We start from the raw sequence: 25,465 nt of genomic DNA, 5'->3' as shown, positions 1-25,465 counted from the left end.
TCCCTGATAAGAGATGGGCTCTACCCCATTATGGCTATGGCAATTGCACTAACAAGAGTGCTGGGTATTTTATACTTGGCATGACCTGCCCGGATCGTGCTGTACCACCCCAGCCCTCTGACCTTGTCCTCTTCTGGGAGGAATAAACCTCTCTGATGGGCAGGAGAGGAGCACTTCTCCTTCCCCTGACACCTCCAGCTGGAACCGGGGACCTGGCTGCCCATCCCTTGCCCCTGGGTGTTTGCTGAGGCACAGCAGGCAGCGGGGAATGCCCCGAGCCTGGGGGAGTTAATCAGTCCCAGAGCAACCCAGCCCCTCCTGGCTGTATTTCTTCATCATGAGAAACAAACAGATGTGTTTAGCCTGAATTAGCCATTTTAGATTGGGAGGGCAATCCCTATTTCACTGCACCTAGTTCCCCCCAGCCTAAACAAGAATCTGGGCAAAACACACATTTTCTTTGGCGAGGGGGAGGTTTCTCCTCTCCTCCATCGCTTGTTTCCAAGTTCCACAAGCCCCGCAGAGATGTGAGCAGAGCTCTCTGCAGCTGGAGGGCTAACATCTCAGCTCTTCCAAATAAATAGAAAATGACCCAGTTTCTTTATTTTCCTCTTTTCCCAAAGTCCAAGCACCCAAAAAATGAGACGATAAGTGGAAGCCACAAATAGATTTCACGTATCCTGACAGAGCCGGGAGATGAAAGCAGGGGAAGCACTCCTGCTTCCCCTGCTCTGACCCAGGTAAGGCGGCAGCACATCCTCCCCGGGGTTAGCTTTCCCAGGTCAAAGAAGCAGAAGAGGCTTTGGGGCTGACCCCCAGCTGAAGTCCCACGTTGCCTACAAACTGCTTAGGAAAGCTGTCATCCCCTGTCCAACCCCAAGGGCTCTGGTGCTCTTTGCCCCCAGGTGCGGGGGTTTCTGGACCAGTCAAGGTCCCAGACTGGTGCAGGTGGGATGCTGGCTCACTGGCTCCAAGGAACATCTCACTGCCGTGGTTCAGCCTCACAGCCCCAGGCTCTTCCAGCACCGCAGCTGGATGCACCTCTGCTTCCACCCAGGAATGGCTGGGGGTGCAGGAAGCCCTCTTTCCAAAGGTTTTTTTTCCTTGGTACTTTTTTTTGAATGATGCCAAGGGGGTTCATACGGTCCCCGCACCCCTCAGGGACCAGGCTTTTCTGAGGCAGGGTGGGAGCTTCGCTGGGGCTGCTCCCGTCAGCCTTGCTCCAAGTATTAAGGTGAGCAGCAGAACGTGCCCAGCCTTCAACTATTCCTATCACGTCCCATCTGGAGACAGAAATCTGCCTGCTGGCTTTACAATTAAAATTGAAATGATTTGATTATGGGGCTTCATTAGTAAAAACAAACACCAGGCAGCCTTCTTCCCTCTCCCCCCCAATCCCAACCCAGCCGTTCCGCCCCAGGGCTGTTTTAGGTAAATCCCAGCCAGGATGCGGGCTGGGCACACAAAGGGTGTTCGTGTCTGCAGCTTGTAGCTATAGTCAGGTGCAGCCCAAAGGAGGCAAATTTTAGACCCACAAATCACCTTTGTCTGGTAGAGATGCAGCAACAGCCTCGGATTGACGGCTCGATGGACTGCCTCCCGACAGCGGTTGTAGCGATGGCTTTTGCAGCAGCAGGACGTTTCCCAGCCCTGCACAGCCTGCTGAACGCTTGCAGACTTTACTGGGGGGCTCCCAAAGCCCTTGGGGCTTCTGATTTACACTTTGACTCCATTCCCTTTGTTCTGTGAGTCTTTGCAATGGGGCCATTTGCACCTTCACACCAACCTGGACTTGCCATTGCCGGGTCTGTTTTTCTTCCCCGCAGCTGGTTCATCCCGGGGGAAAGCGGGGAGCACGGGGAAGGGCTGAGCCAGTGCGGCACAGGCTGCCTGTGGTGTATGCAGATGTTTAAGTCCCCGAAGCTGCGGCAGTTCTGGGGGAAGTAATTCAATTAATACTCGGGGCGTTGGGAACAGGCTGTGCAGGCTGGGAGAGGAGGAAGGCTAATGAAGGAGGGCTTGGGAATGCTGCTGGGTTACAGTGCCGCTCCCTTGGCTGCTCCCAGCGCTCGGTTTTCTCTAGCAGATGGGATAGCTCTGGGCAGTGGGGAAGTGAGGTGGGAATTAGGCAGCCTTTCTGCCTCCAGTGCCTGACGCAAGGAGAGGGCTTTGAAACGGCTCTTGATGCTGAATTGGTGGCTCATTTGAAAGAGCCTGTGGCAGAAGAGGTATGTGCTATCCCTTTTGCGGCATGCCGGCAGGCACCCCCGCCAGACTCCCATGCCTGCAGAAGGCAGGATGACCCCTCTGCCCTCTCCCTGCCTGTGGGCAGGGACACTTGCCTTCAGTGCTCACCTGAGCTTCTCCATCCCCGCCTCCCACCTGCACTATCTGCATTTGCTCCAGCAAAAAGCTGCCTTTGAGGCCTCCCCAGCACCGCAGCACATGTACCAGCGGGGCTGTGCCTCCGGCAAGCAGCCAGCTGAGCCGGGAACTGGCGGAGAAGACTGAGCCATGGTGCCTGCAGACCAAAGGCCCAGGCTGTCTGGGACTCAACAGCCCCTTTAGCCCTCCCTGTATAACGAGGGAAACCCAGGCCCAGAGCTGCAGGGCAGGGGGGCTGCAGCCACAGGGCTCTGGCTGGGGAGGAAACCCCTGGCTCGGAGCAGGGCCAGCCATGCCAGCTCCGGCTGATGGCAGTGCCTGGTGGCACACAGGGATCACACACAGCTTTTCCTTGGGGCAGCAAGCCCGGTCGGACAGGGGAGGTAGAGAGGGGAGCAGAGCTGGGCTTGGGGGTCCCCGTGCCCAAAATGGCTCAAGGCCATTGTGGCCTGGGGGCCACCAGTGCCCCAAGGTCAGACCGAGGGTTTTATTTGGGATGCCTTTGCAGGGATGTATTTGGGAGACATTTGCAGGGATGTATTTGGGATGCATTTGCAGTCCCAAGTACCGCCGCAACAACCATGTGCAGCCACCCCGAGGATGCAGGCACGGGGCCACAGGAAGAGAGCTGTGGCCGTGGGTGTCTGTCCCCTTTGCCAGGCCGGGCAGCGGGAAAGGGCAGCTGTCACAGGAGCTGGCAGGAAGGCAGGAGGGTGCTCTACACCCCCTCCCCGCCACGCTCTCTCCTTAACTCCTGTGGCCTCTGGAAAGCCCCGGGGCGCTCTCCAGCCAGCGGAGTGACCTTGGGGACAGGACAAGACCACAGGGATCTGCCTTTTGCTGCCAGGCAGGAGAAGCCCCTCGTGCCATGGGGCTGAGGAAGCATGAATGGAAAAGGTGCATTGCCCTGGGACCCCCTGGGGCATGGCAGGGCAGGGGTGCGTGGTGCGGGGGCTGGCGTGCTGGCTGAGCTATGCGTGGTGGGTACTGCTGCCCAGCTGCTCCAGCTGACTCATGTCGCGTCAGGGCCAGGCTGGCTTCCTAGCGTTATGAAGCCTCCCCCCCAGCCGGTGGCACCAGGCCAAGCTGCGGCCAGGGCAGGTGGCGGGGGGCACGGGTTATAAGGTTACACCAAAGAAAGAGCAGCTCCTGGCGGGACGGTCCCCTCCCCGGCTGCATGCCATCTGCCTGCCCAGCCTCAGCTCGGCACCTGGGGATGCTCCAGCTCCGTCCCTCGTGCGGGGGCCTGGATGCGGCCCAGGGATGGCGGGGTCTGGCTGCAGGGATGTGCTCCAACAGCGCAGCTGAGCCGCAGGCAGGGGAGCAGCGGGGTTAGTCCCCTCTGCCTGGGCAAGTGCCATCAAGTTGGTGGTGCTAACAGCATTGTTGTCCTACCCAGGCTTGCCTTGTGGGCTAAATCTTTAACCAGACCAAGGGTTTAACTTGATCAGTGGCTGGAAAAACGTGGCACCATTTCCCTGGGGCAAAGTATCTTGATCCCTGCAGAAATCCCAGACGCGGCTCCTTTTCCTGGGCCCCACTTGGCGGCTCCCCGGTGCTCGTGTCCGGCCCTTCAGCACGGGGACCTGCGAGACCCTCTGGGGCAGGGAGCACCCTGTGCCCCATGCACGGCCTGGGCTCCCAGCTGGCCCCGTCTTCCCTCCAAAATCACAGTTCGCACAGACCCAGGTGCACCGGCACGGTGTCAGCATCAAGGAGCTGGCACTTCCCCTTGCAGGGTGTACCTGGGCACGGATTGCCCTCCCAGCAGACAGCGTGGGAGGAAAGCCACCACCAGTGAGCAGAGAATTCCTTGTCCTCTCGAGGGGAGCCCCCCCGCTGGCACCACAGTCCCCCTGCCAGCCCCGCCAACTCCCCAGCCCTGGAAAGCCTTCCACAACCCCTGCCCAGAGCAGGATGATTGATCATCGTTATTAAGGCTGGAGAACATTTCTGTGCACATCCAGGTGGTTCAAGAGCAATTAGTCACCCTCTGGCGTGGGGGTCCAGGCTGCCTCTCTGTCCCTGCCAAGGTGGTAGCCCTCTGCCACCCGAGCAAGGGTCCGAGGCGGCTCCTGGCACTCCTGGCGCAGCTGGAGGGAGCCCTATCTCCTTGCGGGCTGTATCTGATGGGCTCGCTCCCCGCCAGCCCTTCCTGGGAAAGGGGCAGGGCTTTGGCAGCGGCACAGCCCCAGTGCAGGGCTCAGTCCTGAGCTGACCCCTGCACCCCCAGGGCGTATGATGGGGGGGAAGAAACAGGGTCTACAGCCCCCAGCCTGGCCCAGCCCCATGGCAGGGATTCACCCCCCGCCAGGGTGATACACCCACAGCAGCTTGTGCTTTTATGTGGGGTGGGTGCAATGGAGGGCCTGAGGAGGAGGGGTGCTCATCCCCGGGACAGCGGGTACCACCCAGCAGCCCCTGGCACAATGGTCCTGTGGGGCCGTGCCAGGCACAGCTCCAGCCAGGGGCTCATCTGGCAGCACCGTGACAGCAGGGACATCGGCAGCAGCCGGCTGCCGGCTGGGGAGGGGGAGCCGTAATGACGGTCCATCTCAGCAAAGGTAGCAGAGCATGAAAGCAATTTCACACTTTATTAGACAATTCAGGTGCCGGCTGCACAAGCCTGGAGCGAGCACTGCTGCTCGCGCCTCTGCTCCCATCTCGCAGCCCTGCGCCCGCTCTCCATGGGACTCATCCCTCCCTCTGGCCACACAGCATCCTGCTGACCTGGGCTGGTGGCAAAGCGAGCAGGGCCAGCACAGACTGCTGGGGGCTAGGGTGCCACGCCTGCGGACTGCTTCACGTGGGCCACCCTGCTCCCACACACAGGCGAGTGCCTGGGGACAGCGCAACCACAGGCTGGCTCTGCTCGGAGCCAGCTCAGCCTGGCAGTGGTGGTGAACTCGAGCACCATGCCTGCAAACGCAGCTCCACTTGGGCTGGCTGTGCCCTTCAGCTTGGGGCAGCCACCCTGCTCCTGCTGGGTCCCCCCCGCTGCCCTCCTTCCCTGCCCACTGCAGCCCTGCTGCACCTCTGTTCCCCTCCTGGCACCCCACGGTGAGGGGATGGGTCCAGGTTTGGGAGCCCGGGCTTGGGGCTTCCCTGGTGGCTGCGGGTATCCCGGCAAAGCCAGTGGGCACATCAACACCTGGGCATGTGGCCATCCTCCCTGCGCTTCAGGTATCTCCATCCGGAGATGCACTTTGCAGCTCCCCACCCTGCCTGGGGCCACTGCCATGTCCCTGGGGACAGGCAAGGCAGGGGAGAGCGGAGACTGAGCTGCCACCATCCTGCTCTCCGGCACGTGGCCGGGCTGGTGCCCTGCATGCCAGGGACACAGCCATGTGCTGTCACACCCTGTGGGTGGACGCTATCCAAATGCCTGCACGTCCAGGATATGAATCAGCCCGGACAGGAGCACAGCAGCCACTCCTGGACAACCCGAGCTGCCTGGCAGGCTGCTCCAGCAGCCAGGCTATACTGGTGCCAAACCCTTGCAGGTCAGCAGGCAGTTTGCAGGCAGCAATGCTTGCCTGGCTCCGCTGCCACCCTGCAGATCAGCCCCGGGCATGGCAAGACCCCAGCCTGGCATGTGTTTCCTTCCCCCTTGCACAGCCCTGCTCCCGTGGTGCTGAGCTACAACACAGCAGTGCCCAGCCAGGGCAATGCCTAACCTTGACCTGACCTCCTGGCAAGGAGCCGTCCCTGCCTGGCTGTCCCCCCAAGCCCCCGGCCACGAGCGTGTTCCACCGGGCCAGCCAGAGCATTCCTCCCAGGAGAGCCTGTCCTTGCCGGGCTATTTAAAGGCACACTGGTGCCCTTTATTCCCCCTTGTGTTTAGGCTGGAAGAGCCCTCTAGCCTCCAGTGACTTCAAGGGAGCACATCCAGGCTCGGGGCAGCAGTGGGTGCAACAAGTTTGGGTAAAATGGGAGAAGTGAGGGGTGTCGGCACCCCGTGTCCTGCAGCCAAGTACTAGGGCATGTCCTGGGACAGACCCTGCAGGGAAGGTCGCACCATCGAGGTTGGGAGCAGGACTGGTGGGCACTGCAGGGCCCAGCTCTCCCCTTCAGGTCCAGAGACTGAAGGAGCAGCACAAGCTAATTCCCCTCTTCCTAGCGGGGATGTCCACAGTGCGCTCCAGCCATGGCCGGGACCTCAGGGTAGGCAGGGCACCGGTGCCACTGCTGCTGGGCAGAGTGCTGGTGCTGGCTGGCTCAGCACCATATGAAGGAGGCTCTTGGTGCCTCAGCTGCACCCGGCTTGAAGCACAACTGCATTATCTGGCAGGGGACAGGCAGCCGGTGTGTGGCTGCTGTTTGTTTTCCAGTGGGATGGGCAATGGGCTGTTGCCACTTTGCCTTTCATGGCCCTGTCAGCCCTAGCAAGCACTGGTAGATTGACATTTGATGTGTACAACAGTGATCCAGGAGAGGCAGCAAGGGTCTAGGACACCTCACAACCACCTGCGCCCCCCGTGCCAGCTGCAGACAGGGCACAGAGCTCCTTCTGGCCAGCACCAAGACACAGGCAGCACCAGCGGTGGCAGGAGGGAGGGAAAGTGGAGCTGTTGTTTCAGAGCACATGAAATCCAGAGTCTTGATGAGCAGGACAAAGAAAGCCCAACCGGTTTTATAAGCTGCCTATCAAGTCCTGCCTGCCTCAGGTCTCCTTCCAGTGGGCAGATCAGGGCACAGGCAGCAGCTGTGTTCTTGGTGCTCCTTGTCCCACTGTCACCTTTCACCCTCTGAAGGGTCCTGGGCACCCATGGGCTGCAGAGCAGGACCTGCCCGAGCCGCTGACTCCTGCTGTTGCCTGCGCTGGCGCAGGGCTGATTGCATCTGTGCCCCGCTGAGCTGGCAGGAAGGCGGCTTGGGAGGGAAATCCGACCTGATGTGATTTGATTAGGAACGGAAAAATCCAGAGGGGCCATCAGCAGCAAGCTGGAGGTGTGGGCCCTACTGCTGTGCAGGGCTGGGGCTGGGTGGGTGAGCCTCAGAAACACAGCCTCTGCCCAGCATCCCTTGTCCTCCCAGCCTGCCCACTGTCCGCGTCCCGCGGAGCCCATCAGCCTTTCCCCAGGCTGGGAGCATTCCCAGGCAATGTCCCCAGCTCCAGCACTGCCGTCCCTTCCTAGGCTTCGTGTGGGTGAGCATTTGCTCGGGGCTTTCAATGGCACCTGGGCAGAGGTAGCAAGCCCCCAGCCTCCCCACAGATAAAGCCCCAGGACGCTGCAGGTACAAAAGAGGGTGAGCCCCACAGGCAGCTCTGCCCTGAACCCAGCACCTGGACCCATGTGTGGGGTGGACAGAGAAAGCAGAGCAGTGTCTGGGGCCCATCCCCACCTGCCTGGCACCCACCCCATCCCTCCCCACCACGTGCCTGGTGCCATGCAAGCTTGGGTGAGGACCTGCCACCTCTGCCCCCCTGCCCAGCCCGCAGCCATGGCAGGAACCCACACCCAGCTGCCGTGCTGCCAAAGCGTGTCCCGCGGGAAGCCTGTGGAAGGCCAAGCGTGCTGCCTCGCTGCTGGGCAGGGAGTGGGAGCCAGCATGACAGTGCTCGCCAGCTGGGCCATCACACCTTTGATGCGGGAAGCGACACGTGCCCAGGGCAGCTGGGACGATGCCAGGCTGCTGCACCGGTGGGTGCCTCCGTGCTCCGCTGCCTGTGGTGGGCAAGGGGTACGCAGCATGGCACCACAGGCTGAGCTCTTCTGTGGAGGGAGCATGGTGCCAGTCCCCAAGGATTGCAGCCGGCAGCTCCCAAATTCCCCTCTGACACCATGTCAGCACTGCCATGGGCACGGCTCCCTGCCCTGAGCCCCATCAGCATCATCTAACAGCACAGCATCAGAGCAAGCCATGGGTAAACTGAGGCATGGAGCTGTGATGCCTCAGGCCGAGGCAGGAGGGAGTGCTGTCTCTGTCCCCAGACCGAGCCTTAGGTCAGGGACCGACCAACACATAGGTTGGTTCTCCCAAAAACCTCTTCCAAGGGGCCTGTGCTTCTAGAGAGCATGCACGTGTCAAACCGCTGGAGATTTGTGTGGGTCGGCAAGGGGGACAGCCCCAGGAGCTATGCCCTCCGTCCCCAGCCCTGAGCAGCACCGGCTGGGAGGGAAGCGGCGCGCAGTCCGCCTTCAGCCGCTGCCCCGGCACAGCCGTGCTCCCGCCGGCGCCGCCAGCCCTGCCGCCTCGGGCTGTCCCCACGCCGGCCAAGGACACGGGCACTCCACCGCAGGAGCGAAACCCCTCCACGGCCTGCCAGCGCCCCAAAACCAGTGCTTCCCAGTGCCCCCGCCGAGGCGCGCTAGGAGGCGGGCGGCGGACGCGCCGTGCGGGGCTGCTCCGCCATCTCGTGGCCGCGCTGCCGCCGCGCCGGGCTGCCACGGGCGCTGCGCAGCCCCACGGCACGGCCCCGCGCGTGGGGGGGCGAGCCCATCAGCACGGGTGGGGCAGAGAGACAGTATAACATATTATAATGTCAGCGTATCAGTCACACGAGCTAGCATCAGCGGTGTACAGAGCGCTTCTCATCGCCAGAGCTCAAAGTGCCCTCAAAGGGGTCACTAGCATCAGCCCTGCTGTGCTGTGGGGGGAAACTGAGGCCAGGAGTGGTGCTTGGTGGCCAGGAGGGCTGGGGAGGACCCCGGTCACGGCACTCAGCCCGGCACCCTCCCATCGCTGGCAGCGTGGCCGGGCAGAGGCTGGCGTTGCCGTGCCCTTTAGCAGGACATGAAGGCTGTGCTACCAAAGGGACCACAATGGCATATCAGGGTGGGCAGCCAGGCAGGCGTGACACCGCGGTGAGGAGCAGGGAGCCATGTCTCCAGGGCTGCTCCACCTCGGTCTCTGCACTCAAACCAGCAATTTCCCGGAGAGCCTCTTCCCAAGAGCCCCAGATGCTCCGTGCCAGGCTGAAGAGCCCCTCTGCAGCACTGCACCCTTTGCAGCTTAGTCCTGATCTAATTGGGGACAATGCTGTCTCGTCACCCCTAGGGACACTTTTGTAACTGACGTGGATTTCAGCAAATCCCTGGAAAACTGCAGCCACCTGCCCTCACTCTCTCATGCTCCTTTCCTTTGTGCAAACATGTATGGGACATGGCACCCTCACGCCTACTCATCAAAATGTGCCTCCCAACTGCCGTCCCTCACACCCACATCCCCCGGGACGTATTCTGCCAGCTGCTTCCCACCTCCTTCCCAGCCCGGGACCACTATGGCCACCCGCCTCCACCATCTCCCGTGACAAGTCCTCGGGTGCCAAGCAGACGGCTCTCATCCGATGAAGCCTGTGCCCTTGGGTGCTGGGCTGGCTGTGCTCACACAGGCAAGCTCCAGCCCATGGACTCCTGCACAGGGACGGTCACCAGGTAGCTGGAGGGCACATAGCCCCTCTGACCATTCACATCCACCAGGCTCCACTCCTTGCTCCCCTTCTTGTCGTGTGGCTCCAGCACCACCACAGGCTGCCCTGCCTGGAGGCTCACCTCCTGCGGACTCCTGGCTGCGAAGGAGAAGCCGGCAACTACCTGCAAAAGGCAGGGGAAGGAGGGAGGAAGCCTTTGCTGGACGCGAGAGTCAAAGGGGAAAAGGACATACATGGCAGGGCAGGACCTAGAGGGGACATGGAGGTTGTTTCCAAGAGGGCAGTGCAGTACTGCCACCGATGGAGGGACACTGTGGACCCCACCAAGCACAGTTCTTTTGCTCTGTCCACCCCAGGTCCCAGCAAGGCAAACACTAGCCTCACGGGGCACTCGGCCAGGGGCTGTGACACTTCCCTGCTAGGCACATGGCTGCACATGCATGACCATGTGTGTGCTGGAAAAGCAGGTCCACCTTCCCACCCACATGCTGCACACACAGGGACTAGCGTGGAGCTGGTGGGGTTGCTAGGAATGGTCCTGGGGGGTGTCCCCCACTCTCACCTGGAAAGCTGGGGTGAAGGTGGCCACCTGGGGCCTGGGAGCTTCAGGTGATGCATATGAATGTCGCCTTCTCTCTGTGCTGCTCTCCAGGGCTGGCATCTGCATCCCAGGCTGCTGGCTTTGTACTGGGCAATAGGGCTGGAGTTTTCCAGCAGGCACAAACCCTCGGGGACCTGGAGGACATGCACACACACAGGTCATGGAGCTCCGCTGCCTGGCACATGTAGGCACAGGTCGGAGGAGAGAGGATTAAGAACTTGGCTGTTGCCTGGCATGGCACAGCAGCCCTGTTCAAACTGGTCCATCACTAGGGGATATCCAGTAGCAAAACCCCCACAAAAGGGGTTTCAAGACGTTTCTGTGTGCATGGGATTCTCTTTTCCCAGCCACAATGAGCCATGAGTGCTCCCTCATGGGGAAACCTGAACTTAACAGCTAATGGCTACGGGTGCAGCTGGCAAAGCAGAGGTGGGTTTGGGCTGAGCAAACCCTGGAAGGGAGGACCCAGGAGGCAATGGCCTGCTGTTTCATCCAAGATGAGGAAGTGGTTCGGGTTTGGTTTCTGACCTTGGTGCCGAGGTGGGGAGAGGCTCCCCATAGCACTCACAGTACCTCCAGCATCCACCAGCCATCTGCTTGTGTTCCCCTTAGTGTCCACACTTTGCAGCAGAGCTACAATCTGTCCCCTTTGCAAGGTCAGGTCCAAGTCTTTGCTGCCACTGATGTTGCTTGTCACTTGGTAAAGTTTGTCTGTTCCGTGCTTGCTCACAAGGGAAAGGACTTTCTGCTCCTCAGCAGGGTTCAGAGTCTGGTGGGGAGCAAGAGACACAGGAGCACTTGATGAGACAGGCAGGAGACTGAGGCCCTCCATGTACATGTGCTCTCCTTTCTGCAGGATCACATCCCAGTGAGAGGTTAGAGGAGAAACTCCTTCACACTATCTGCTCTACCTTATGGTTTGGAGACGAGTGTCCAGAACCAGAAGAGCTGAGACTGTTTCATCCCTGGTTATTCCCAGCCAGCTGCTGTCGGGGTCTTGGGAGAAATACTGTGGCTGTGGCAACCCTCTGTGCCACTTTCTGAGCCAACCTCCCCCCCAAGATCATAGAATCATTAAGGTTGGAAAAGACCTCTAAGATCATCGAGTCCAACCGTCAACCCAACACCACCATGCCCACTAAGCCATGTCCCTAAGTGCCTCATCTACATGTCTTTTAAATACCTCCAGGGATGGGGACTCAACCACTTCCCTGGGCAGCCTGTTCCAATGTTTAACCACTCTTTCAGTAAAGACATTTTTCCTCACGTCCAATCTAAACCTCCCCTGGCACAACTTGAGGCCATTTCCTCTCGTCCTATCGCTTCTTACTTGGGAGAAGAGACCAACACCCACCTCGCTACAACCTCCTTTCAGGGAGTTGTAGAGAGCGATGAGGTCTCCCCTCAGCCTCCTTTTCTCCAGGCTAAACAACCCCAGTTCCCTCAGCCGCTCCTCATAAGACTTGTTCTCCAGACCCCTCACCAGCCTCGTTGCCCTTCTCTGGACACGCTCCAGCACCTTGACGTCCTTCTTGTAGTGAGGGGCCCAAAACTGAACACAGTATTCGAGGTGCGGCCTCACCAGTGCCGAGTACAGGGGCACAATCACTTCCCTACTCCTGCTGGCCACACTCTTTCTGATCCAGGCCAGGATGCCATTGGCCTTCTTGGCCACCTGGGCACACTGCCGGCTCATGTTCAGCCGGCTGTCGACCAGCACCCCCAGGTCCTTTTCCGACAGGCAGCTTTCCAGCCACTCTTCCCCAAGCCTGTAGCGCTGCATGGGGTTGTTGTGGCCCAAGTGCAGGACCTGGCACTTGGCCTTGTTGAATCTCATACAGTTGGCTGATGTTAGGCACTGGGAAGCCACAGTCCTACCTCTTCACCTAGCTGGCCTGAGACACCCCCTTCCCAGCTCCCACCTGTGACACAGGGCTCGGCGTGACCGTCTCAAACGTCTGGCAGAAGGTACGGAGCTGAGCGCCAGACTGCTGCAAGGTGTCTTCCACCATCTTCCAGAAACTGGGCAGAGGCATGCGGCCATGAGGCATCTGTGAAGACAGACCCTGAGATCAGAGAGGGCCCTGGGGAGGGGAAGAGCTGTGGGTAGGGTCAAAAGAAAAGGAGCAGGAGGAAAAGAGGTGAGAAAGCAAGAGAAGAGACCTTGTCACTAAAGATGCACCTTGCATCTAGGATTTGTTTCCCATTGGCAAGGAGAGCTGCTGCTCTCTGGCTTTGAGCCACCTGCCCTGGGCAGGGCAGTCACACGCAGGGCTCTTGGGCTGTACCCAGCCCATCACAACAGTCCCTGGGTCCTGCTGTCCTGCCCCAAGCCCACGGTCCCACCTGACTAAAAAGGGAGACAAGTGGATGTAGCTCCGAGGTAGATGTCTGCAGCGTAAGCATCCCAGACTGAGCAAGGGGAATCCACCCTCATGACTAGGAACGTACAAGCAGTGCCTGAGAGAATACCTCCACGTGGCTGCATCTTGTTCTCATCTTGGTCATGGGTCAGGCCAGGGCCATGCTATACCCCAGGGCTCTGGACTGGCCTGACCCACCACGTTTGCAAACGTCAGGCTCAGAGAGTGCAGTGAGGAGTCCTGGGAGATAATCTCCCAGAGGACGGAGGTTCAAGGGATGCTCATTCCTCAAGCCAGGAGCTGTCCTTCTCCTCCTTGCCTTCCCAGCACAGAGCTCTTGGGAGCTCAGAGTTAACACAGATCTCTCAGGCAGCACATCAATAAATTACCAGTGGTGTCCTCAAAGAGAGAGCAGGACAGTTCCTGGCAGTGAAGAAGAGACAATTTGGCTTTCCCCAGCTGAAGGGGAGGAGAGATCACTTACAAATGCTAGACAGGGAGCTGTGTGTCTGCAAGGGCAGGCTTGGGCTACAGCAAACCTTCAGTGCCCTGACATCCAAGTGATGTCCCAAGCCTGAAGAAGGCAGGTCTGGCTCAGCATGTGCACCAGTTTGGGCACACACGCCAAGAGGTCACTCTCACCTGCTCTAGCTCCTTTTCTGCCTGGTGCAGGACCTGGGCAGCCAAGTCCCGTTGCAGGGCACTGAGGGAGCACAGTATCTGCCCTAGGAGCTGCACAGCCACCTGGTTGAACCGTGGGAGCTCGGCCACCAGCAGGGCATTGATGGCAAGGTAGGTGTTCATGGCTGCCTCCTCATCGTATGTCACACTGCCCATCTCGCTCTTCCGCTCCTGGATCTCCTCATAGTCCAGCAGCTTGTCCACGCGCTTCTTGACCAGCTGTTGTGGCCCCACCAGCATGTCTGAGAGGCTGCAGAGGGGCTGGCAGACCAGCCTGTCCAGCCGTTGCTTCTGTGGGGCGAGAGAACCCAAATCTCCACGTAAGCCCCCCAGACAGGCCTAGCTGCCTGCATGGGGCACTGTCTTACACAGGCAAAAAGGCGAGGGGGAGGGGGAGGGCTTGTGTGGAGTGGGGAGCATCTGAGGCATCCTTCCCTGAAGGCACATAGGATGCCAACCAAAGCAGTCATGCATGCCACAATTCAAAACTTGTGCTCCATGCAAATGATCGTGTAGGACCCTCACATGCAAGGTCCCATGGGCCAAGGGGGGTGCTGCAGTGACTGTCCCATGCACGTCATAGTGTCCTGGTTTGACGGAGGCCCTTAGCCCAGGGTCTATGTGGTTATCCCATGTAGCTACCCTCCCTCCCCATGCTGGCACTCCTTGGGGATGCTGGCATCCAGGTGTGGGGTTCAGACTGCCCTGCCACACTCTTCACTGCTTGGAAAACCTCCCTGACTGCATTCACGGTGGCAGCCACCACCCAAGAGGGAGTTCTGGAGAACCAAGCAGGGGTGGTGGAAGGAGACAGATGGGGCGGTCTTGGGCTCCCAAAGGCGAGTACAGATGCCCAGAAGGTGTAGGTAGGTTGGACAGAGGTTTGGTGGCAAACACCTTGTGTGAGCCAAATAAACAGTATGCCTGGTTTCCCACCATCCTGTGCTCTGCTGCAGCCCTGCCTGCATGGCTGGCCGTGAACATGTGAGGGCCCTGAAGGCATAAATAGTCTCTAATGGCCCAGACCACCCTCACCTGGAGCCTCCACCCACACCCCTGCCCACAGCCCATTTAAGGGCCTTCAGCTACTACTTGAGCATTGCTGTGGGTGAGCTGGTTTCTGCCTCTGTCTCCTGGGTGGACCTTGGACCTCTGCTGTAGGTAGCTCAGCTCCTAGATGGACCCCTCAGATGGACATTGCTTCTTGCCCCCAGCTCTGCATGGACTTAGTTGTGTCTCTGTCTCCTTTTGTTTCCTGGATGGACCTTGGAGTGGGTTTTTAACTTAATGTGTCTGGGACTGCTGATGGACCCTGTTACCTGCCCCTTCATGTTCAGGCCCAAGGGGACTCTGCCTGTTGGTGAGGACGCTGCCTGCTCTGGGGTTCCTCTCAGCTCTTGGCTGCCCTGCCCTAGAGCCAGCCCCTGCTGTACCCTGGCAGAAGGTGAGAGCGCAATGCTTGGCTGTGACCCTGAAGGAGATCTACATGGAAGGAGCACTCACAAACTCTGGGAAAACAGTGCGATGGAAGTATTCTGCAAAGTGGCGGTACTGCTGGGCAGGTCCCTCGTCAATCTGCAGCTCATGCTTGTGTGGGGTGGGCACCAGGAACGCCTGAAAGGGAGAAAGCCATCAGACCTGACCTGCAGAAGCTGCCCAACACTAGCTAACCCATCTGTAACCTATCCCTGTGTTCCCAAAGACATGCCAACAGTGCATGGAGCACCCAGCCTGCGTGCTCTGTGCTAGCAGCCCAGTGGGACTAGCTCTGGGCTACTCTTGTCTGCAAGCCTGAGTCCCAGCCTGCTGCTGGTGCCAAGGGAAGCCTGGCCTCCTGCTCCTCCTGGGCTTGGCTTTGCTGCCCCTTGGAGCACTGCTCCTGCAGTCAGTCCTGGAGCAGCAGGAGCAGTTTCTTTGGTGCTCATCAACCATGGCTGCCATCAGGACACTCTGAGAGGCCCAACTCTATTCTAAATCCTCTCTTTTTGCCTGTGGTCATGTTTAGGAGACCCTTCCTTTGTAGCCCTCCTTGCCAGAGGAGGGACTGGAGATGGGAATATAAAAGGGGAAAGGGAAGGTGGCAGTTCTGAGACCTGTGTGCTTTTCCTCAACCCTACAGGAGCTCTTACACAAGCAGACATGGCTGTGACGATCTTGTATGCACCAAGATTTGCCTCTCCTTGTGGTGGGGGCACTGGTACAGACAGATGCACAAAAGGGAATTTTCAGCCAGCACAAAGAGAGGCCAGGCTGTCTCTGCTCTATGAGAACATGTCTTCCTTGGCTTCTCAGGATGTCTTTGAGAAGCTTTCAAAGGGAGAGACATGGGGCATGTATGCAGCCCCACCTTCCCCCACCAGCAGCTCCTCTGAAGCTGCATCCAAGATGCCGCATGACTCCTAACCACAGCTTATTATCTAGGCAGCCCAGCCTATTTGCAGACACTTGATGTCCTGGCTGAAGCCAAGAAGCTGGCTTACAGAGATGCAGCTCACTGAGGGGCAGTGCCAGGCAGGTCCCCAGGAGCACTCAATGTCCCAAGGAATGGTCATACCCTGTCCCTCTAGCTGATGCCATATCTCACTGTCATATAGATTGCCATCCTCATGTTTTCTGTTCTAATCCTATTTTATCTACTCTTTGGGCTACAGAGAGTCTTTCTGTCCCCTTTTCCTCCTTCCCAACCCTATATGGGGAGCCCTTGTCAATATCTTCATGACAAGGTCTTTCCAGCCCTTGAATTGCTGCTTTCTGAACCCTCTGCCATTTCCTGAGACTTTCCTGATAATACAGTGTCTGGGGATTTCAAGTTTTGCCATTGCTCATACTTTCATTTCCCTCAGATGCCCCAAGGGATTTCCATGAGAAAATCACAGCAGCTACTCAGACAGGTCATCTCAGAAGGGAAGTTTGTTGTTTCTCTGATTTGGGAACACATCTGCCTTATACCTGTTATGCAAGAATTCCCAGGCTGAACAACACTTAGCCTTCTCAGCTATTTAATGCCTTGAGATAATGATCAGTTATCAGACTGTGTCAACGAAGCCTTGACTTTGTTTTAAGCTCTGCTGGACCTGAGCGATCCTTGGATGTTGTGCAAGCCCCCGGCACAACATCTTTAGCTGAGAGATGCAAGTCACTGAGCATCCCCAACTGATGCTGGTTTCCATAGGGATTTGAAAGTATTCTGTAACCCCAAGAAACAGGTCCTGAGGCCTAGATGGGGCCAACCCCTTGCAATTTATCAGAGTTTTACCTCTAAATGACCCAGGTAGGATGCCACGTTCTCCTTCAGCAGAGCCACGCTGGACACCACGCACTGGAACTTCTCTTCCAGGTCGTCATACTCCCTGTCCTCCGTCTGCAAGGCAAGGGGCAGCTTATCCCCAGCACAGGCAGGCCAGGCAATGCCTCAGGCAGGGCTGATGCCCCTCACTGGGTGCTAATGTAAAAAGCAGCCAGGCACCTGCCTGAATTAGCTTACAGTGCTGGGGGCAGGCAGGGGAGACCCTGAGAGGCTCCAGGAACCTGAAAAGGGCCAAGATATCTAGGGTGCTTCGGATGCATGCAGAAACAGGGCTTTTGGCGTGGTTGTGGTGCTGCGAAACACCATCGTGTCTTTCCTTTCGCTAGGGTGCCTGAGGATCCTATGGGGGCCAAAGCACTCCCCTGCAGTGCTCTGAGGCTGGGAGCGAGGTGTGTACCTGCATCCCTCCTACCCCATGGTTCTTGGGATTGGGGACCAGGAGCCACCCTTAGGCTGCTCGAAAATGGGACTGTAGCTCATGTGACAGCACAGGCCACTGGGTGTCAGCATTGGCCACGCCACCTTGGCTCCGCTCTCCCCGTCTGGCTGGTAACGTGTTGCGGGAGGCAGTGGAAAGCCCCAGAAACGACCCAAGGAGAGGCAGTGCATCCACAGGCGGTGGGGTGCGGGCTGCCCACCTTGGCCACGATGCCGGCCTCGTGCATGAAGAGCCGGCTTAGCCGCGTGGTCTTCTTGGCAATGGAGTGCGTGTTGAGGCGCGCAAAGCGGTCCCGCAGTGTCAGGTGCTCGGCCTTGTTGTATTTGGTTGCTGCCTCAGGTAGGGGCACACAAGGTGGGAGGAAAAAAGATCAGAAGAGGAAACTTCAGGGCAGCATCCTCAGCAGCCTGAGTGCGCAATGCAGGTGAGCAGCACCAAGGCCTGGAGCTGACAAGTCACGATCAACAGGGTAAGCACAACCCACATCAAAGAAAGGCAGCCCGGGGGAAAGTACCATGAAAACCAAAAAGAAGAGCAAGCTCCCGTTTGTGGAGAGCCTGATTTCTCCTATCCCAAGGGCAGGCCTGTTCCTCCCCATTTCCCAGCTCCAGGAATGCAGACAGGCTAGTTTTGTGCTCAGCCGCGCCATGCCACCCTGCTCCTGCAGCCTTCAGGTCTTGCCCAGAGTGGCATTTGAAGGACCAGAGCAGTGCTGGGAGCTGCCTGCACAAGTCAGGATGGGTGGAGGGCAGGAGAGCTTTGAACTGATTTAAGTGGGAATTAGTGCAACACCAAGGGGAGATGCTGGGGTTAGGATGGGACTTCCCAGACACCATGCCCCCTGCCTGTGCCGTGCCCCCTGCCCGCTCACCTACTTCTCTGCGCCGTTTGTACTCGTTGATGTTGGCGTTGACCTGGGCCATGGCGCGGACGGCTGCCTGCAGGGCCGGGTAGGCGCTGGCGCTGGTGGGAGTGTTCTCCAGGATCTTTCCCAGCAGCAGTGGGTATTTGGTGACCCTCTGCACTGGCATCACCAGGAAGAAGCTGAGGTCCGATGCACCTGTGTGAGGCCTGATGGAGAGGGGAATCACTCAAGGTTGCAGGCTGCCCTCCTGCCCTGCCGGTCCCCCCAGCTTCTCTGCGAGCATTTTGGGGAGAAAGCAGTGCCTCTCCAGCTGCAGGGGAGCTTTGCTGCTTTGGACCTGCAGGCAAGCTGTGCCCAGCAGCCGTGGGGGGTTTCTGGCTGTGAATCCCTCCTCCCCACCAGCTGCAGGGCCACCCCCCGGGAGCGCTGGCAGGGGGACGCCGTCTCCATCAGCCCCGAAGGCAGTGCCAGCCCCGGGCGGGTGCCCTGCCTCCCTGAACAGTGCTGTGCTTGTCTAGCTAGGAGGCACGGGATCGGCGCTTGCTCTGGGGGCAATGGGGGGGGGGAGGGTGTGGACAAAGTGCAGGCAGGCTGCAGGCAGGATGCCCCTTCTACCCGCATGCAAGGCATCGCTCATTTGGGAGTCACATCGCCTGTGCCCTGAAAGAGAGAGCAGCAAATCCCAGCAGCTCCTCTGCTGCCACTCCTGCTTCTCCTGGCTCTGACAGTGTTTGTGACCCCTCTGATAGTTCAGGAGGGGTTCGGCAGGTCCCCCGGGGCCAGCCTGTCTCTCTGTTCAAGCTGGGGAACATGTGCCCTCCGTGAGCACAGCCTCTGGGGCTGTGGAGCAGGCAGGACCTATGGGTGCTACCCCATCCTGCTGCTTGTTTTGGGGTCCACCATAAAAGACCACCAACCTGTAATGTCCCTCTGGCAAGTGGCCCCAAGGATGCAGGACAGGCTGCCTGCCAGGGACTACACCAGGCAATGCCACAAAGGTACCCATGCAGGCAGCTTGTCCAGAGAGGAGAAGGGCAAGGCTAGTAGGTAAAACAGGGAGAGGGAGGTGGTGGCCTCAGCAGCAGGTACCTACACTGTTGCATTCAGGGTCTCTAAGATCTCCTCCTGCAGCCTGGGGTCCTTGCGGTAGCTCTCCACCAGCAGGAGAGCATGCTCGTAGCTGGCACAGTAGATCTTGTAGACAGTCTCCATCTCCTCCTTGAACTCCTGGAACAGGGTGCCTGGGGAAGGAGAGTGAGGCTAGAAAGGCTGGTCCTTTCCTATGGCCTCAGAGAAAGGCGGAGGTTTCTCCCCAGCCTGCTGGAAGGGTGAAGCAGGCAGAGCAGTGCCAGCCAAACATGCCGGGGCAGTGCTCTGCATCCCGGGCACCTCCGCTAAGCTGGGCCTGATGCTGCCCCCCCCTCACTTTCTGCAGGCTGGGCAGGTCTGCCTTGCCCCTGTGGGGCGAGCATGGGTGGCTGCCTGTGGATGGCAGGGTGCAGGCAGCAGCGCTTCCCAGAACCGAGGGAGGTGCAGGAGGTGTCAGGGCAGGTGGGTTGGGGGCTGTACCCAGGCACAGTGCCGGGCAGCGGTACTACCAGCACCAGCAAAGGCATGGGTGGACATGGGTCAGCTCTCGGTGCTCCACCACTTACTGATGCAGAGCAGCTGTTCGTGCCCCTGGGTAGCCGTGGCCTCAAGACCCTTCAGGAACCGTCTGGAGACATGGAGGATGTCGTCAGTGTTAGAGAAGAGTCCTTCCAGGTCAAGATCAGGCAGCTGAAGGGAACAAAGATGCCCCAGGGTAAGCCAAATACATCAGACAGAGGTGGACCATGTGTTCTGGAGGCCCTCGCCCTCCTGAGCACTCATGTCCTTCTAGCTGACCCATGCGACACCTGAGCAGCTGGAGCAATGCTCTGTTTCAGGAGGCACTGGGGATGCTGAGACATGGCTGTGGTCCCACACGGGGCAATGAGGCCTTTTACATGACAGATGCAGGGTTAAAACTATAGGACAGCTGTACTGGGTCAGATCCAACGTCCATCCAACCCAAGACCTTGGCTGACTGGGGGGAGCCCAGGAAGGTGGAAGGTGAGCACGTGGTGACCTCCTTGCAGTGATTTGGGCATCTTGCAGCTCTCAACAGATTCACCCTACAGTCCCCAGCCCCTGGGTGGGGGGACGTACCCCCTCTCACCTGCTTCTTCTGGAGGTGTGCCCGGATATCTGACACGCAGAGCTGGATGTTGTGGACGTAGCTGGCCTCAGTGGCGATGAGCTCCTCCACGGCCAGCCGCTGGCTCAGCTCCATCCTGTCGCAGGGCATCACCTCCTCGTAGATGGCCTCTTCGGTCTCGGCTGAGTCCTTGGCATCGGGCTCTGCCCTGCGGGCGCTCGCCATCTCAGCATAACACTCTGCAGGGGGTGGCAGAGGGTTAGGGACTGGCTGTGGCAAGGGCAGCCCCGGGACCAGTGCTCTGGTGCCCAATCCAGCTCAGTGCCCATGCTCCCTCCCCTGTGCTGGGGGCACCCCACAGCACATCCCCAGGGACACTCAAGCCATCTGCATTTACAAGCAAGGCATGGATGACACTCCAAAACCACAAAACCATAAAGAGCTGCAAGCCAGGAGCGGGCTGGCAGTGGAGGACAGACACCCACGTGTGGCAGGCAGGGACTTGCCACACACGCGTGCCCAAACTCTAGCGACCACATGCAGGGCCAGGGTGCAGGCAAGGGGAGCCCCAGCTGCAGGCAGGGGCCTGGCAGCACTCACCTGGGACTGCGCAGGGGCTGGTCCCTGAGGGCAGAGCGGGGTTTGCTGCCTCCGCTCCCACTCTGCACTGCTGAGGCTAGCTGTTCCCTCCCTGCCTCGGCTGTCAGCGCCTGGCACGTTGCCTTGTGTTCAAGAGTCCTATTCAAAGTACAAAGAGTGTTTTTACAGTGCTTGAACAAGAGATGTTTCTGTGGCAGGGAGAGCTGGTTTAAAAGTGGTGGTGATGGGGGAGAGAAGTGGGAGAAGCTGCAGGCGCCTCTATCAGAGGCACTCACAGCCCCTGGTGCGCAATGCCTGTGCCCTGCCCAGCACAGCCCACTCCCCTCTCCTCTCTGTCTGTAGAGAGCGTGAAAACTTGGAGCTGATTCATGCTGTTTCCTTCTCAGGGAACATTCTCTGCTCTAACTGATGCCAAGGAGGATGGAGCAGCTCCCAAAGCATCACAGATAACGCTCAGTCCCAGGCAGGAGGCCTTGAGAGAGAGACACGGCACAGCCCACGCCAGCCCAGTGCACAGCTCGGCCGGATCCAGACCCCAGCTGGGGGGCGAGGGATGCTGCCAGGCAGCCTGCCTGCGGAGGCTGCAGAGGAGGTGAAGAGCGAAGGCAGAGTGGAGGTGGTTTGGCAGGATAAAAGTAAGACAGCACCAACAGCGGCACAGGAAGGGTGGTTCTGCATATGCCCTCCGCCGCTTACCCAGCCAGTGCCAACCTCCATGCCTGACCGTCAGCCAGACTGCGTCAGGCCAGGCACCCGCTTCGGAGGCTGCAGCCCCGAGCACCTGAGGTGGGAGCAGGGAGAGGTGCTGGCAGGACAGCCCGAGCCTCCACTGGGGAAAGGTCCAGCTAATAAGTGGGTGATGCAGTTGCGAGCACCGGGCAGGGTGCATGTCCCCCCCTGGCACATGACCACAGCTGCGCTGGAGAAGAGCTGGGCTTGGCACAGCAAGCAAACGCCAGTGAGAAGGTATGGGACCTCTGCCTGCCTTACAGGGGCATGCTACCCTGCCAGCTGTCATCCTTGCCCTCTGCGAATTTGGCTGCCGCAGCTGCCTGTGGCATGCCGTTGGCTGCTACGGGACACAGGGAGTAGGAGACACTTTCCTGAGCCCCTTTGGGTGCTTCCAAGGTGTCCAGGCAGAAGGATGCCCATCAAGGACTGTTGGATAAGCCCAGCGTCCTCTGCCTGGGGGTGACAGCAAAACCCTCGCTCAGAGGAAGGGCTCCAGTGGAGGCAGGTGGAAAGCCATGATCTGGGACACCCCCTGAGCTCTGGAGAGATGCCCTGCAGCTCGAGGGCACGCAGGCACTGGAGTGTCACTGGTCCCTGTGCCAGCATCCCTCAGAGCATGCAGCTGCTTTGGGGGGTTGTCCCCAAGGTGAGGAAACCTCTTTCCCTCCCGTCACCCCCCCTGGCCTGAAACATCAGAGGAACAAGGGAATTGTGTAAAACTAAAAAGAAGCATTTCTGGGCAGCGCTGGACCAGGCGGAGAGAGCAGGAGCAGGTTTCATTTCTCAGCTCTCCTCCCAGACAGCTGCCTGCCTTCGACATGTCGCTGCCGCCTCGGTGGCTCTAAAGCAGGGACCAGGCAGCGTCCCCAGCCAGCACTCAAGAGACCCGCACGCAGGGGATGCCGCCACGGCTGCGGGGAGGCGGTGCCGGCTGCAGGCCCGCAGCTCCCACCCTGCGCCCCGAGGGACGGGCTCCGGCACGGCCGTGCCACCCCCTGCTCCCCAGGCTGCTCCGGCCCCGGCGTCACCTCCGCGCCCCGAAACCAGCTGCCCCGGTCCCGGCTCTTACCTGCGGAGGAGGCAGGGGCTGGCGCCGCGGAGCTGTGCCCGACCGCGGCCGCTCTCCTGCTGCCCGCGGGAAGTTAATGATAAACCCGCTGCGCCGCAGCCGGGGCGGCGCGGCCGGCGTGGGCAGGAGGGGCCAGCCCGCGGCACGGGGTGAGCCCACGGCACGGGGTGACGGCACCCACGCGCCTGCCGCCGCCGAGCTCGGGCCCTGCCACCCCACCCGCCGCAGGGCTCGGGCGCCGGGACGCGGGCCGGCAGCGCCGGTCAGATGAACGGCGACGCGCTCCCTGCGCAAGCCCGGCCGCGGCGGGGCGGCTGGCAGCCGGCCAGCCAGGCAGCCGGGCTGGCAGCGGGGTTTCACCGCCTCCGCCGGCAGCCAAACGCGGCAGGGAGAGGAGCCGGGGAAAGCGAGCCGGGGGAGCCGCTGCAGCGGCGGTGGCAGGGCGGGGGGGGCTCTCACGTGCAAAAGCTGCTGGTCCCCAAGCGCCGTACCTGGGTCTGTATTAGCCCCCGGCATGGCGGCCGCAGCCCCCCCTTTTCCCCTTGTGCTTCCTCAAACCGTGGTGCTGCGCAGCCAGCGGCACGGCAGCCCCCGGCGTCCTGGTGGCCTGCGCCGGGCAGCAGCTCCGGCGGGAGAGCAGGGGACGCACCGGCTCGCTCCTGCCGTAAATAAACAGGGGCAAGTCCTCTCTGTCTTTTTAGGGCCTTGCTACCCCTCCAGTGTGTTGCCGCCTCAGCACTAGCTAGGGGAGCCCAGCTGGTGCCCCGGTGCTCCCACAGCCCATCCGTGAATGCACAGGCTTCCCCCCACGTTATCGCGTAGGCATGCATGCCCCTGGCCACGTGCCCCTCTGCCATTGTTTCCCAGCTGCTCAGCCACGGAAAAGGGTTCGGAGCAAACAGAAATTAAAATACATAACCAAGGAAGTGGTTGCACGGATTGGGCCATTGGGAGCTAGTGGCTATTTGGCATGAAGTTGTTTTTTTGCTTGTGAGGTGTTTGCATCCTTATAAACAAGCTATTGAAAAGAGAGAGGCTGATCTGCAGCCAGCTCCCGCAGCTGAGAGCTTGTCCTCAGCCTGGCCGCAGGGAGGGGACGGCGGCACCTGGGTTTTTCCAGGCTGACCCACAGTATCCAAAAAGTGTCACAGTAAAAAGGACTCTGAGTCAGTGACTCACGCAGGTCACAGGCAGTGTCTGTGTCTAGAGCCAAACCTCCCCACAGGCCAGGATGAGCTCTCCGGTGCAGCCCTTCGCACTGGGTCCACTTCTGGGGGTGTGAGCCAGCCCCCCCAGCTGAGGTGCAGGGGCTGATGTAGGCTGGGCAGCGCAGCATGGGGGCCCGCATGCATCTGCCCCACCAAGTGCTGGTGCCAGGAAGGCCAGCCTGCCCCGCTGCCTTCCCCGCCTGCATCCCATCCTGCCCATGGACAGGCTGGGCAGGGGGGTTGTGCCGGGGGCCCCGAGCCAAGAGCATGAAACCGCCCTGCCTCGTCCCTGCGCTGGAGGGATGCTGCAGCATGTGGAAGCGGTTGCAGATGGATAAGCTGGGCAGCAACATGGCAGGAGGAGCCAGCGATGGGAAGAGGCAGAAGCATTAACGCCCAGGCAGGTCTTCAGGGGAGAAGCCAATGCACAGTGATGTCCCCTGGCTGGGTGGGTGGCCAGGGTAAAGCCACCACATGAGAATGGTTCCCAGGCTGACCCATGCCATATGGGCTTAGGGAGAAACATGTGGCCACGGGAGAGACCTGCACATGGCTGGGCAGCGAGGGCTTTACCTGGCTGTGACCCTGGGGACACAGATGTTGTCCTTCCTCCCTTGCAGGTGGCAGCAGGGATTCAGTCCTTGCCCAAGCACTTTCTGAAGCAGTGAAACATCTGGCTGGGTAGTCTTTGGGCTGCCATTGCAGCGACGTCAGGAGTTCCCCAGCTCCATCCTTGGGCAGGCGCTCCTACTGCTGCGTCCAACAAAGCCATCACCCCTCGAGGCACATGACTGCTGCTTTGCTCCCATCAGCATCTTGTGGCTGATCACGCCAGGGCAAGAACCACGCTCCTGTGGCTACAGAGGGAGTCCCGGCAGGGCAGCGCTCCCCCTTCAGACAGCGTCCTCACCCTGCTGGGGCCAGCACAGCGGGGCGGCATGCCTGGCCACCCGCTCCGCCCGGGCCGGTTCACACCATGGGCGTTGCCTCAGGCATATTTCCCATTCCAGTCCGGTTTTTCAGACACTGGGTAACCTGGCTCCAGCGAGTTCCTTGCAGAATGGCCTCACTGTCAAGCCCTGTGGGGAGCAGCTGACACCTCCCCCCCCCAGCTCCCCGGTGCAAGCCATTTCCTTCCCACCGTGCTGCTAGCCCCACACTTCTCCCATCCAGCCCCGGGGCTGGGACTGCTGCGGCTCCACTCGGCTTGCCCAGGTGGCTTGGGGACTGGGAGCAGTGTCACAGCGCTGTCACCACTCCAGGGCTCCCCAGGGAAGCGTGAGAGCAGGCTGGCTGCCCTGGCCTGGTTCTCCTTACAAGGGAAAAGCAAATAGGCGCCAGCTGGTCGAGCACAACTGTTTGTGTCCCAGGGCAAGGTGTTGTGCTCAGGTTAAGCCAAGCTAAAGGGTCCCAGCAGGGTGGGCTGTCCCCTGGCACTCTTGGCATTGGCACCCTTGTGGCAGCCAGCACTCCCACCCTGCCAACACAAAACCTGGCAAGCGGCGGCAGGGCGTGGGACCGCATGTGGGACCGTACGTGGGACCCCGCAGCCACTGCGGAGGGAGGCAGGACTGCCTTCTTCTGCAACAGAGCCAGGTTTGTGTAACCTCATTGCAAAACTGTTTTTACAGGATGCTTCTCGCAGAGCAAGGGTGAGCCAC

The 25,465-nt window shown here is 60.0% G+C and overlaps 1 protein-coding gene across 1 annotated transcript; it reads right to left on the bottom strand.

Moving 5' to 3' along the window:
* Positions 1 to 8,850: 8,850 nt before the first annotated feature.
* On the bottom strand, positions 8,851 to 22,693 carry ARHGEF37 (Rho guanine nucleotide exchange factor 37). Its single transcript, XM_076350218.1, has 14 exons — positions 22,597 to 22,693; positions 20,796 to 20,933; positions 20,217 to 20,434; positions 19,672 to 19,795; positions 19,110 to 19,257; positions 18,023 to 18,222; positions 17,351 to 17,481; positions 16,662 to 16,766; positions 14,909 to 15,019; positions 13,367 to 13,696; positions 12,284 to 12,412; positions 10,935 to 11,130; positions 10,323 to 10,495; positions 8,851 to 9,923 (listed from the first exon to the last, which is right to left on the bottom strand). The coding sequence occupies exons 3-14, from the start codon at positions 20,418 to 20,420 to the stop codon at positions 9,714 to 9,716; spliced, it is 2,061 nt and encodes a 686-aa protein (XP_076206333.1). The 5' UTR covers positions 20,421 to 20,434; positions 20,796 to 20,933; positions 22,597 to 22,693; the 3' UTR covers positions 8,851 to 9,713.
* Between the last annotated feature and the right edge of the window lie 2,772 nt (positions 22,694 to 25,465).

Source organism: Aptenodytes patagonicus, chromosome 12, assembly GCF_965638725.1.
Source record: "Aptenodytes patagonicus chromosome 12, bAptPat1.pri.cur, whole genome shotgun sequence".
In the NCBI taxonomy this organism is placed as follows: Eukaryota; Metazoa; Chordata; class Aves; order Sphenisciformes; family Spheniscidae; genus Aptenodytes; species Aptenodytes patagonicus.
This window is presented reverse-complemented; position numbering and strand designations above follow the sequence as displayed.